We start from the raw sequence: 14144 nt of genomic DNA, 5'->3' as shown, positions 1-14144 counted from the left end.
CCTTTCTTGGCATCCCATGGCACTGCTTCTCCGTGTGCAGACATCACCATGGACAACAGCCTCCTGGCCATAGTTGTGGCCACCGGTGAGTACCTACCGCCATTCTGTGTCCCAGGGGTGGGGCAGAGGCACCCTTGGCCCCTCACGGTAGGCAAAGCCCAGATTCTTCATCTATAGGGTCACCTCAAGCAACAGCCCTCCCCAACCAAGACTTGAGAAGTATGCTGCACACGGCTGGTCTTTGATCCCTCTCGTCCCTTCCCTGTGCCAGGTCCTATGATGCCACAATCTTTGGTAACAAGAGGGGCTGGGCACTAGGGGCTGTTGAGCTGGGCTCTTGGGTCCTTTCCTGCCCCCTCATATCCAGTTTCTCAGGGTATCTGCTCCATCCCCTCCTTTTGTGTCTCTGTAAAATCTCCCTTACATACATCACCCCCTGGGCTGCAGGCAGGGAAAAGACAGGACTACTCTACTCCCCCTCACAAATCTCTGCCCCAGGGACTTGATGCTGTAGCAAAAAGGGAGCTGCCTGCACCTCAGTTTGCCTTGCTTGTCAAGCTGGTATCAGTCCCAGGCAGGTCATTCCTACACCAGCTTCTGGAGTGAATTCCAATCTGGTGAGGAGATGGGCCTGCGCGCGTGCTGGGTCCAGGCTGCCCCCTGACAGTGCCTCTGGGGGGAGGGCAGCCTCATCCACGGTGTTCATCATGGCCATCCTGCTGCTGCTGCTGCTGCTGCACCAGCGCGACCCCCAGTGCTGCCAGGTCCTCTGTGCCTGCCACTTCTTCCGGAGTCCCAGCCAATATGTAAGCACCCCGACCCACCAACCCCTTGCCTTCATGCCCCCAACCCCCGACCCAAATCCTGACAAAAGGGCACCTGTGCTCTGGCCAAGGAGAAACAATTGTTCAGTGTGGAAAGGAAAGGGCCTTTGGAATCTTTCTCTGCAGCATCCAGCCTGGGTTCCCTCTGAGTCAGGGGAGCAGTGTGGAAAGGGTTAATAACACTAGGCCCCTCCCTGACCATTGTTAAACATAACTCAGTGCAAGGAGCTGCTCAGTGAAGACAAGGTCTTTTTCCAGCTCCTAAGGGAAAGTGCAGAGCCCCGACTTCTGGGGAAGGGGGTAAGTGGCAACTACAGCACTGTCAGTCCTCTCCCCAGGGACAGTGTGCCATATGGCATCCTGTATAGAAAGGAAACAAAATCTGAGCTGCAGCCCCCCGGTCTCTGACACCATCCCCCAACACTGGGCACCAGACAGGATGGAGGGGTAGGGACAGGAGGTGGTTTTCTCTGACTCTCCCACCAAAGGTCATCAGACCTGGCTACCAGACGGTGACAGAATGAGCTACTGGCCGGAAAGGGGTGGGTTCTCTTTACACCCTAGTGCATTTCAGAAATGCTGAGGGTCTGAGCTTTGTGCCTTGGCCCAGGTGGAGAGGATTAAAGGGATGGAGAAAGGGGCATGGAGGGAAATAAAGGGTTTGGAATCTGCTGTCTTGCACACTGACCCTGAGCTTCACCTTGAGTTGTGCTTCATGATCCCAGGGCTGCCCGCCTCCCTACTTCAGCACCATGGGATGCCACACCGAGGTCCAGCCAGCGGAAAGGAGCCGAGAGTCCCAGGGGATACAAGTGAGGCTCCCTGGGCCTGCCACCTGGGATGGGGGAAGAAGTGTGTGCTGGGGTTCTGAAGCCAGGCAAGGGACCTAGCGTGGTTAAGGGGACTAAAAAGAATGCAGGGGAGGGGAAGGATGGGATGAAGACTGGAGAGGCTTCTTGGAGGACAGAGAGGAGTGCAATACCCCTGAACTTGGGCTTGCTCTGGGGAAGAGGACCCAGACGGAAGCTGGATAACACTGGTGCATGCCTCCCTGGCTCCCTTGGCTTTTCTTGGTCACAGGGCCACTCCCAGGGGGGTGAGGTATTCTGTGTGGGGCTGCCCAGGAGCCACCAGCTGCCTCTGTGGCAGCCAGCTCGCCTACCCAGCTATGGGAGTGTTCGAAAGAAGGACCGGCAGCAGCAGATTCACCAGCTGATTGCACAGCGCTTCGGGATCCGGGCCTGCAGAGAGGTGAATGTCCAGCCTTCTCAGCCCTGGGTGTCCTGGGTAACCGAGCTTTTCACATATTGCATTTTAACACACAACACCCAATTAGAGGCCCTGGAGTCAGGAAAAGGACCACTAGTGGAGAACTCAAGGATATGACTGGAGGCCCCAGTTCACCTCTTTGTGTAGATGGTGCAGACCCCAGTCCAAGGAGGCCTAACCAGAGGGGTTTCTATGGAGCCAACATCTCCAGGGGAGATGCAGAAAGCAACAGTCCAAAAAAGGGTGTTGCATATATGGGAGGAGGGCAAGAAAGTGGCTAATGCCTTTGCTCTCCCATCTCTCCAGCTGCCACCAAGCTATGAGGAAGCCATAAGGTCACTGCCTCCACCACCAGCCAGCTGTGGCTCTACTCAGTCATCCCAGGAAGCAGCCACCTGCCCTGCTCAGGGGAACACCACAGTGTAGGAGGGAGCAACCACCTCTGTCCTGCCCCTCCCCTTTCTCCAGGCGATTGGAAAGGAGAGCACTGAGCCTGTGGAGACAGCCCCCATCAATCTCCCCTGCCTAAAGACTACCCCAGCTGGGCCTTGGTACCTGATGCCCCCACACAGGGTGCCAAAGTAAACCCCACAAACCCCAGGTCACCTCTGCCAAGGACCTGCAGGAGGTGAGGAATCTAGGGTCATGTCCTGGGAAAACAAGATGACATGTTCAAGGCAGAACTCCAGAACTGGGAGGCTTCTCTGACCTCAATCCCTGGAGTGCCTGCCTTCAGGGCAGAGTACAGTCCCTGAAAGGAAGCCACTGGACCCAACAGGCCCCTCTCTGGGGCTGTAGCCAACACCACCTACCTCCAACAGCCAGGAATGACCATCCAAAATGAGATTTTCTTCCCGGCCCCTCCACTCAAAGCCAAGCCTCTAAATGTCCTGGCTGGGATGACAATAGAGTGGCCTGACCCCAGCCCACTATAAGCCCTCACCGAGTATTCCTGAAGCCAGATTCTTTGCTACTGTTTATCGTTTGAGATAAATCAAGAACGAGAAGAGAATGTGGGATCAGTGTGCCTAGCTCTTCAGGTGAGCAGGAAGAAGCCATTTGTTACCTACTCTGCCCTACCACTGGAAAGACCTCGGTAGTCCAGGGCAGATGGGGCCTGACTGAGCCTCTCAGAAGCATCTCCTGTCATCCCACAAGCTCTCTCTCTGCCCTAGACCTGGAGAGGCAGGGAAGAGGCTTTCCTGTGGCCATCTCTGGGTCTGCAGCCCTAGCTCCCTTTGCATGTGGCTACAGCAGAAGAACATGACTGTGTTGCTTCCTTTACTGGTTGCCCCCACCCCTCCTCCCAGGGCCCAGCCCCTGGCCTTTTCTGGGATCTAAGAGGGGAAGCAGCAATGACACCCTCAAGCACAAGCTCCCCTCCTCCCGCTCTGGAGGACAGTGCCAAAGCAAGTCCCTCCTACAAAGTCCCACCTTCTCATTTCCTTACTCAGATATGTTCTTTCCTGCTTTGAGGCTCCCCCTTGGTGTGCACTAGAGAACCTGGGTAAGGACCAACAGATCACTAGGCAGTTCCATCCAGGTGTGTCCCTAAATAGCATGCGTTCATGACGCTGGCTCACTTTATTTTTGGCCCCAGGTCAGGTCTCTCAAAGGGTTTCCCAGCAGTCACTTCAGAGTCTCCTGCAGAGTCACCATCAAGCAGACCTCTTCCTCGGGAGGCCATGTCGCCACCCCAACCCTTGACTTCTGGTATCACCATCTCCTGTCACCTGGGCTCCAGTCTCCGTCCGATGGCCTCAACAGGACATCAAAGCATAGCTACCAGTTTGAAGGTGCCCTCAGGCTTGGCAGGAACCACGTGGACAAAAGTCTTATAGAGCACAGCACCCTTGGGCAGCCTGGTGATCAGATCCACAGCCTCCGTGTTTCTGGGATGAGGCACGTAGACCTCCTTAGTGTAGCGGACTATCCCCTCTTCCAGGGCATACAGACATTTATTCTTCCCAAGACCCACCTGCAACACACAGATCTGGTCAGCTGGTCAACGAGGTGGTCCATCCCAGAATTTTGGGACAGACTTCTCACACAGAGCCAGGCCCTCGGGCCGAAGGGGGGATCAGAGAGCTCCATCTCAGGTTCCCTTTCCCACTGGCTGGCACATCCAAACCTTCTGCTTCTTTATTGACTCATAACAAATTAGGGAAAAGAAAGCTCCAACAGCCAACATGGGCCACTGCTCAGTCCCAGGGGCTGTTACCTGGAGCCATGTCTATGCAGCTGGTCAGAACCCACACTGGACAAATCCCAAAACCCAGGAAGATGCCCTAAATCTTCACTTAGACTTAAACAACACTAGAACTGTCATATTAAAACACTAGTTTGATGCAAATTTTCACTTAGATAGTGATCTATAAAGTTTAGGCTCTATGGAAAATATAGACCAAAGCTATATGGATAATGCATATGCTAATAAAACAATGATACTACTGCATTAGCTAATACCCATGTAAGCCCTTTAATACACATTAAGTCATTTAATCCTCACCTAGTGAAAGAGGTATTATTTCCAACGCCATTTTTCAGATGTGAAATATGAAGCAGAGAGGTTAAACCGTGTTGTATATACAGTTTTTAACCATATTTTTTAGCTTTTTCTTTTAGAACTTCAGGCTGGGTGTGTGGCAAATTTTACCCAGGTAGTCCAGCATTATTCTCTGTCTCTCTGATTAAAAGAATGGGCTCTGGAGCCAGGATGCCTGGTTCAAATACCAGAACTGCTACTTACTCCTGTGTGGTCTTAGGCAAGTTACTTCACTGTGCCTCTATTTTTTCATCTGTCAAATGGGGATAATATTAACTACTTTACAGGGTCATTTTGAGGATTAATGGTCAACAATCATAAAGGGCTTAGAATACTGCCTAGCTCAAAATGTGTTAGCTTTGATTATTGTTGTCGACATAGCTACACATCTAATGTCTTAAGTTCTAAAAGCTACTACATATATAATCAATTCACATACAAATTAGCATCTTTGAAATAAATACAGGTTACTATCAACCTTTTTGTACCTACTAAAATTATCAAAAAAGGGGTGGGGGAGGGGAAACTGTTTACAAAGGAAACTAATATTTAAAATAATGTGAAGAGTACAGTATCGTTCTGTCTCTGTAACAAAGAACTGTCCTACCCTATAAAAATGATGCCAACTTGCTGAAACTGAAATCCCCACCTGATATGAACCTAATTTCTGGCACACTGAATTCTATTTCATTAAATTCAAGCTATCTTTCAACCATTTGCAAGTAAGTTTATGCAAAGGAAGAAATCTTAGACATAATGAAAAACTAATAAATTGAAATTAGTTTCCCAAGACTAAAATAATATTTTAAATCACCAGGTATCTTATCCTCCAAGAACTGAGGGTTAGAAAGGAGAACCAAGAATACCAGGCCAATGCAACACCAAGGCAAATCATAGTGATCTGGGAGTTAGGCAGACCTGGTGCAAATCCCAGCAGTCACTTGCTCCTTCCACCCCCTCTAGGTCTCTGGCATTTCACCTTACTCACAGGGATGTGGTAAGGAAGAAATGAGATCGTGTAAGCATGGGAATCAGCACAATGCTTGCCATTTGGTAAGCACTCAATACATGCAACTGTTATTACCATGCTTAGGGGCAAGAAGAGGTCATCCTAGAAAAGGAAAAAAGGGGGCAGCAACAGAGCAACTCACATGGGCACCTGGGTGCCAGCGGAAATGGTGCTGTGTTGCAATGATGTTCCCAGCATGAACATAGTGACCTAGAAGAGAAGTCCACAGTGACTGCGGCAGCATAGCAAACTACCAAGAAAACATGATGGCCCAAATGCTGCACACCAACCTCCAAGCCTGCCCCTGGCCAAAAACAACTCCCACACAGTCCAACACAAGCAGCGCAGGATCTGCCACCCAGCAGCTCTTGTCTCTAATTGCATGGTTATGGCTCACACCCACCCACTTGATGACCCTTCCTCAGGTCTTATCTGTTCCTTTAAACTGGAGCCAATTATGATGGTGAGGAAGAACAGGGCCAGGCACACGCAGGGTTCTTCTGCTCTCCTAAGGAACACGAGGACAGGGTGCAGCTAGGAAGGGGAAGCCAAGGGACATCCTCACCTTCCATTTTCTTAATGCCTTGGCGCCTGCCTGATGACTTTCCACCGAGGTTTTTGGAGCTACCACCCGACTTCTTGGATGCATATCTGACAGCAAGAGCTGTAGCCGGAGTGGGGCTTAGCAAGGATGTAACTGCAGAGAAAACAGAAACATTGTTCAGACAGACAGGCTCAAACTATTTCTGCCTCAATGGGCCACATGCTGAAAGGTGAGAGGCGGTGGGGAGATGAGAAGGATGTGTCAGGGGAGCAGAAGTGCCACTGAGTGTATTAGTTCTCAGGGAACACCTATAAGTCCTTGGCTTTCTCCTTTTTGGGGGAGGGGGCGGGGGAGCAGTGAAACACAAATGGAAAAAAATAAACATCATGTGTTCTGGGTCCTGACACATTCAGTCTAAATGTGCTGAGGAGAAATGGACACCACAGAGCTGCCTGCTTCAGAGGCTCACTCACCCTCATGCACCACAGAGGGGCCAGAACAGACTTGGGGAGCCCAGCACATCCAGAAAGGCTTGTGTTTCAGGCTCACCCACGACTTTCTTTTTTTTTTTTTTTTTTTAAGATGGAGTTTCACTCTTGTTGCCCAAGCTGGAGTGCAATGGCATAGTCCTGGCTCCCTGCAACCTCCACCTCCCAGGTTCAAGCGATTCTCCTGCCTCAGCCTCCCAAGTAGCTGGGATTACAGGTGTGCACCACCACGCCCAGCTAATTTTTTGTATTTTTAGTAGAAATGGGGTTTCACCATGTTAGCCAGGCTGGTCTCAAACTCCTGACCTCAGGTGATCCCAAAGTGTTGGGATTACAGGCCTCACCCATGACTTTCTCAGCTATCCACTCATCCACTGCTCACCAAATACTAGTCAACCAAAAGGATGGCTGGCCTAAAGGTGGTCCCACAGGGTCCTGGCCATTTGAGAAGGCTGGGCCCTTTCTTCTCAAAGCACATCAAGCAGAGGTCCAACGATGACCCACACACTGCCCTTGTTAATCTGACCTCTCTCCATACTCATTCCAAAGTGCTCAACAGCATTCATTTGAAGAAGTAAAATGAACTAAAATTCATACTAAGATGGTAGTCCCTTGCTGTATGACAAGGCTAGGGGTGCAATTGCTTGCCTGCAGGTCTCCAGACACAGCCATGATTTAAGGTCCATGCCAGTGTCTTTAGAGAAGCCTTGTGGGTCGTTGGAGCCTATAAATTCAGAGTTCCTGAAGCCTGGGTTTCTGCCATTTCCATGACACCAGAGACTAGCTGGGGCAAAGGACCAGAGATAAGGACTCAGAAAGACAACATGTTAAAACATGCCCGGTGCCAGGATCTACCTACCTTTAAACATCTATTCATTCATTTACATACTTACTAAGCTCAGGAGCTGGGCTTTTACTTTACTTACATTATCTCACTCACAAATCTTTGCTCTTCACCCTACTCCCCATCCTCCTCCTCAAAGTAAATGGTGCCACCATTCATCCAGTTGCTTAGGCAGAAACGAGAGTCATTGCGGATTCCTTCTCTTTACTGACCTCACATATTCAGTTCACCAGCAAGCTCTGTGGATGCTAACTCCAAAACAGATCTCAAATTCATCCGTTTTCCTCCAAGTTCACTGCCACCACAAACATCTTGGCTAAATCATCTTTCCTCAGGGCTATTACGGCTTTCCATTTGATTTCCTCATTTCCACTCCTATCCCCTTTAAATTTACATAAGAGCAATAGTTTGCTTCTCAAAATGTAAAACTGGCTCAAGTCACTCTCCTGTCCCTCACTCTACACAGGGCTAGGTCTCCTGTCATTCTTTTTTTTGGGGGGAGAGGGGATAGGGCCCCATTCTGTCACCCAGGCTGGAGTGCAGCGGTACGAACATAGCTCACTGCAGCCACGACCTCCCGAGCTCAGGTGATCCTCCCACCTCAGCCTTCTGAGTATCTGAGACCACAAGCAAGCGCCACCACACCCAGCTAATTTTTGTATTTTTTGTAGAGATGGGGTTTTGCCATGTTGCGCAGTTGGTCTTGAACTCCTGGGCTCAAGCGATCAGCCCGCCTCGGCCTCCCAAAGTGTTGGGACTACAGGCGTGAGCCATCACGCCCCGCCTCCTGTCATTCTTTAGGTCTTAAATGTTATCTCCTCAGAAGCCTTCCTTCACCGTCCAATCTAAAAAAAGACACACACACAGACACACATTTTCTTTCTTCACAGCACTTGCCAGTCTACAACTATCTTATGTGTTCATTTATTGGCTTATGCACCAGAAAGAACCGTTCGGGGGCTAGAAGCCACGTCTTCACGTTGTCTGCTGATTTTCCGAACGCCTACCGCAGTGTCTAGCACAAAGACCTCAATCTGCTGAATGAATAGATTAATTTTTTTAGCCCCAATGTGCCAGTGTTACTAATACTTCTACAGAGAAAGGATCCACCCAAACCCCCAACCGCCAAGGAACCCGTCTGTGCTGCTGAGGCAGGAGAAAGACAAGTGCTCTTCAAACGCCCCCACTCACGGCTCCACCCAGGATGTGTCACGTGGCCAGCGACAGCGTCCCTCAAACCTGGAGTACCCCACACACTTCCCCTCCATCCAAGGTCCTCCGCGGGGATCAGTGTCACCTCCTTCCCTCCCTGCTGGAGCTCCACTCTGCCTCCTCGCCTCGCCCCGCTCTGACTACTGCGTCCCATTACCGGCTGTCCGGGTCCTCAGCGCCAGCACCATCAACGCCATGCTTGCGTTCACTCACTTCCGGTCTCGAAAAGTTTCTACTTCCGATATCAGGAGATCTACTTCCGAGCCCTGCCTGGCAGTTGAAAGAGTGGCGGGAGAAGTTGCAGGTGAGCGTGCCCGGTCGCAGGCCTGCGGATTGGGCAGGGCTTCCCTCCTGAGCACCGCTCTGCAGAATCTTGGTGGCTAGGGCGTCCAGGAGCCTCTGCAGCGGACCGCCAGCCTGAGAGGCGCAGAGCTTGTCGGGCAGAGGCCCGCTTGTCCCACTCCCCTGATTCGCAGATGTCAACGGAGGCCCAGCGAAGGGTCAGAGATGAGGCCCCCTCCTTAGTCATTCAGCTTACTCTACTTAGCTGTGTGCCAGATGCTGTACTAAGCGCGGTGGATGCATTATTTTATTTAATTCTCACTACCTTATAAAATGGGTGCTGTTATCATCCCTGCTTTACTAAGGAAGAAACTGAGGCCTAGGCAGGTTACATGTCTCCTCCTGGGTCATACCTACAGTGTTAGTAAATGTTCAAGAAATGATTAGCTTTGCATATGATCCAGCAATTCTACTCCTAGGTATATACATGAAAGGGATTTGAAAACATACTGCCACAAAAACTTGTACATCAGTGTTCATAGCAGCATTATTCATAATAGCCAAAAAAAGGAAACAAATTAAATGTCCAAGTGATGAATGGATAAACAAAATGTAGCATATCCATACAATGGAATATTATTCAGTCATGAAAAGCAATTAACTACTGATACAGGCTATATCATAGATAAACCTTGAAAACATGCTGAGTGAAAAAAGTCAGTCACAGTAGGCCACATAGTGTATGATTCCACTTATATGAAATATCCAGAATAGGCAAATGCATAGAGACAGATTTATGGTTGCCAGGAGCTGGGGAGCGGGAGGGAATGGACAGTGACTGCTTAATGGCTGCAGGAATTCTTTATGAGGTGATAAAAACAGTGATGATGGTTGCACAACATTGTGAATATACTAAAATCTACTGAACGTACACTTTTAAAAGGATATTATGCTGTGCAAATTATATCTCTATTTTTATTTTATTTATTTTTCTTTTGAAGCAGGGTCTCACTCTGTCACCTGGGCTGGAGTGCAGTGGTACAATCACAGCTCACTGCAGCCTTGACCTCCCCGGCTCAAGCAATCCTCCCACCTCAGCCTCCTGAGTGTTTCAGATCATCAAAATAATGAAGGTGCATCATGTGACTGGAAAAAGCAGCCCTTTCCAAAGATCCCTGAAGTTCCCCTCCATGATACCCCAGAGAGGAGTGCAGCAGATAACAAGGACCTGAGCAGGGACTACAGGTGTGAGCCACCATACCCAACTAATTTTTTGTATTTTTTTGTAGAGACGAGTTCTCACTATGTTGCCCAGGCTGTTCTCGAACTCCTGGGCTCAAGTGATCCTTCTCCTTTGGCCTCCCAAAGTGCTGGGATTATAGGCATGAGCTACCATGCCCAGCCTGTATCTCAATTTTTAAAAAGAACAGTTTTTGGCCAAGTGCGGTGGTTCACGCCTGTAATCTCAGCACTTTGGGAGGCCAAGGCGGGCGGATCACTTGAGGTCAGGAGTTCAAGACTAGCCTGGCTAATATGATGAAAACCCGTCTCTACTAAAAATACAAAAATTAGCCAGGTGTTGTGGTGGGTGCCTGTAATCCCAGCTACAGTGCCTGTAATCCCAACTAGGCTGAGGCAGGAGAATCGTTTGAATCTGGGAGTGAGGTTGCAGTGGGCCAAGATTGTGCCACTGCACTCCAACCCGGGTGCCAGAGTGAGACTCCATCTCAAAAAAAAAAGAATAACTTTTGACATCTCCATTTCAAATGTGAAGATCAACAAGGGGTTAGAGGTGTTAAATCTTGTTACCACCTCCCCCCATTAAAATTTTGTAATGGTAACTCTACTTTGTTTATACTTTAGCTTGACCTGGAAAGAATTTGAGGAGGATTCCTGTTAGATTACCAGGAGTTAGAGTTCCAGATTGAATGTGTTGGGGCCATGTCATATTTCTCTGTTTCTGTATTCCCTATATCTTATATTTATGTCATAAAGCCTGGCTATGGAACACAGCTAGTGGACTGAATTGAATGCTCCAGTCTGTGTCATATGTCTCTTTTCCTTTTAGGGAATTATTTGATAGCACATACTGATGGCTCTAAAGAAGTCATCACCCTCACTGGATTCTGGTGATAGTGACTCTGAGGAGTTGCCAACATTTGCCTTTCTGAAGAAGGAACCATCTTCAACAAAGAGGAGACAGCCTGAAACGGAAGAGAAGATTGTAGTGGTTGACATCTCAGATTCTGAAGCCTCCTGTCCTCCAACACCAGGGTTACTTTCACCACCTGTCCCAGACACAGCTGAAACTGTCACACAAACACAGCCAGTCAGGTTGCTAAGCAGTGGAAGTGAAGATGAAGAAGAATTTATTCCTCTGGCTCAAAGGCTCACATGTAAGTTTCTGACCCACAAGCAACTGAGCCCTGAGGACTCTAGCTCCCCAATTAAAAGTGTTTCGGATCATCAAAATAATGAAGGTGCATCATGTGACTGGAAAAAGCAGCCCTTTCCAAAGATCCCTGAAGTTCCCCTCCATGATACCCCAGAGAGGAGTGCAGCAGATAACAAGGACCTGATGTTAAATCCATGCCGTCAGCTTCCAGCCTACCTGTCTACCTGCCCTGGCCAGAGCAGCAGCTTGGCAGTAACCAAAACAAATTCTGACATCCTCCCACCCCAGAAGAAAACCAAGCGGGGTCAGAAGGTCCAGGGAAGAGGCTCACAGGGATGCCAGCAGCAGAGACAAGCAAGGCAGAAGGAAAGCACCCTGAGAAGACAGGAAAGAAAGAATGCAGCACTGGTTACCAGGATGAAAGCCCAGAGGCCAGAGGAATGCTTAAAACACATCACTGTGGTGCTGGATCCAGGTCCTCACATGTGTCTTTGTCTTATGCTGAGTTATCTGCTTTCTGGACCACCCACTGACAGTCCCTTTTCCATCTGTTGCAGTGCTTTTACAGATGGAAGGTGGGGGCCAGCTTCTAGGAGCACTGCAGTCCATGGAGTGCCGCTGTGTGATTGAGGCGCAGGCCGTGCCTTGCAGTGTCACTTGGAGGAGAAGGGCTGGGCCCTCTGAGGTAGGGGTTTTCTGGCTGACATTTCCTCCCCCTCCTCCCCTTAAAATTACAGGATAAATATGCTTTTATTTTAAAGGATACTTATCAGTCAGGGCCCCAGCAGGAAGACAGATGGCACATTCAACTCAGGGTAATTAAAAGAAAATTGAATAAAGGGACTGTTTGCCAAGGCATGGGCAGGGTATGAGGAAACTACCAGTGACAGCATGGTACCTCACAGTAATAACAGCACAACTTATGGTTTTTCGACCTCAGTATTGTTGACATTTTAGATTGGAGAATTCTTTGTTTTGGGGGCTGTCCTGTGATATGCAAAATGTTTAGCAGCATTCCTGGCCACTATCTACTAATGTACACCTCTCAGCCATGACAGTAAAAAATGTTTGCAGACACTGCCAGATGTCATTTGTGGGGAAAAATCACCCCCGGTTGAGAACCATTGGCATAGCTGTTACCATCCCTATGCCTGAAAGGATGAGGGGAAGGAGTGGTTAACAGAATCCAGGAGAGAGAAATGGAGAGAGGACCACCTTGAGCGAAGCTATGAGCTGCCATAGAGGGGGACAGCAAACCCTAGGTGACCCCACTGGGAGGGAGCCAAGGGAAAAATACCCTGACTTCACTTTTCTCCTTCCCACTAGTCCTCTCCTCGGGTTCCGTGCTGGTGACACCCAGCTGGGAGCCAGAAGACATGTGGGCCCTGTGTTTTTTGTAGAGATCGCAGAGTGGAGCTTGTATTTTTGGTAGAGATGGGGTTTTGCCATGTTGCCCAGGCTGGTCTTGAACTCCTGAGCTCAAGCAATCCACCTGCCTCGGCCTTTCAAAATGCCGCGATTACAGGTGTGAGCCACCTTGCCTGGTACTAAGATTCTTTTTTATCTCACTAGAAGCATCTTGTATAAAAAAAGAAAAAAGATTTTTTTTTTCCTCTCTTTGATTTCTTTTTTGGATCTGATAACTTTCTCAGTAACACAGGACAGTTCCCCACAGTTTTTACTCTGGGGGTATTAGCAAGCCTTTATATTCATAGAGCAGCTTACCCTCTCAAGGCACTCCCACATTCTCCTGTTTCCATCAGTCATCCTATAGGGTAGGACTTCTCCCCACATCACAGGTGGGGAAACTGGGGCTCAAAAAAGTTAAAAGCCTTGTTGAGGATCACAACGGGAATGAGAACCCAGAGGTCCCCCACCCTCTACTTTGCTGTAATACAGGTCTTGCTTTGCTTATAGGGACCCAATCAGAAAACTTTCTATCAAAGTCCTGTTCCCCAATTACTCCATAATACTGTACTGCTAGAGGATTGTTGGCCTTGAGGCATCCTTGACTTTGATTATGCCCTACCTGTGATAAACAGGAGGTGCTCTCATAGACTGAAGTTTCCCTTGTGATTCTTGTCTTTGTCACCAAAAAACCTATGTGTTTGTAAGGACCACTTAGCTCACAGCATCTACCTTCAAAGCCAGAGTCATTTACTTGTATGAAATCCTTTGGAAGAGTTTACCTTCCCTCCATTCCCGTATTCAAAATGTACAGAACAAATTGGCTCCAGCCCCTTTCAACTTGCTATGTTCCTTTCTCCTTTCTTTTTTTTTTTTTGAGACAGAGTTTCACCCTGCTGCCCAGGCTAGAATGCAATGGCATGGTCTCGGCTCACTGCAGCTTCTGCCTTCTGGGTTCAAGTGATTCTCCTGCCTCAGCCTCCCAAGTAGCTGGGATTACAGGTGTGCACCACCACGCCCAGCTACATTTTTGTATTTTTAGTAGAGACAGGGTTTCACCATGTTGGCCAGGCTGGTCTTGAACTCCTGACCTCAGGTGATCTGCCCGCCTAGGCCTCCCAAAGTGCTGGGATTGGGATTACAGGTGTGAGCCACCGTGCCTGGCTGTTCCTTTCTTTTTTTTTTTTGAGACGGAGTCTAGCCCTGTTGCCAGGTTGGAGTGCAGTGGCATGATCTCGGCTCACTGCAACCTCTGCCTCCTGGTTTCAAGCAATTCTCCTGCCTCAGCCTCCCGAGTAGCTGGGATTACAGGCACGCGCCGCCAC

At 49.1% G+C, this 14144-nt stretch overlaps 2 protein-coding genes across 12 annotated transcripts in view; one reads left to right on the top strand and one right to left on the bottom strand.

The window, feature by feature from the left end:
- Positions 1 to 3637: 3637 nt before the first annotated feature.
- MRPL27 (mitochondrial ribosomal protein L27) lies at positions 3638 to 8965 on the bottom strand. The gene is made up of 4 exons (XM_055255826.2): positions 8893 to 8965; positions 6213 to 6344; positions 5790 to 5857; positions 3638 to 4071 (listed from the first exon to the last, which is right to left on the bottom strand). Exons 1-4 carry the CDS (start codon positions 8930 to 8932, stop codon positions 3865 to 3867), a joined length of 447 nt encoding a protein of 148 aa, XP_055111801.2. The 5' UTR covers positions 8933 to 8965; the 3' UTR covers positions 3638 to 3864.
- The window catches only part of EME1 (essential meiotic structure-specific endonuclease 1), a 10593-nt gene continuing 5401 nt past the window's right edge, over positions 8953 to 14144 (top strand). For 4 of the 11 annotated variants that reach the window (XM_063628277.1, XM_063628276.1, XM_055255822.2 and 1 more), the window contains exons 1-3: positions 8953 to 9039; positions 11086 to 11887; positions 11970 to 12097. In XM_063628277.1, the coding sequence (XP_063484347.1) occupies positions 11110 to 11887; positions 11970 to 12097 (906 nt within the window). In that variant the 5' untranslated portion in view covers positions 8953 to 9039; positions 11086 to 11109. Of the gene's footprint in view, positions 9236 to 10021; positions 10263 to 11085; positions 11888 to 11969; positions 12098 to 14144 lie in introns of all 11 variants that reach the window. The other 7 variants (XM_063628274.1, XM_063628275.1, XM_063628270.1 and 4 more) reach the window with 6 other exon arrangements.

The sequence above is a fragment of the Symphalangus syndactylus genome, chromosome 20 (genome assembly GCF_028878055.3).
Source record: "Symphalangus syndactylus isolate Jambi chromosome 20, NHGRI_mSymSyn1-v2.1_pri, whole genome shotgun sequence".
Lineage (NCBI taxonomy): Eukaryota > Metazoa > Chordata > Mammalia > Primates > Hylobatidae > Symphalangus > Symphalangus syndactylus.
Note: the sequence above shows the minus strand (reverse complement) of the source record. Positions and strands in the feature narration are given on the sequence as shown.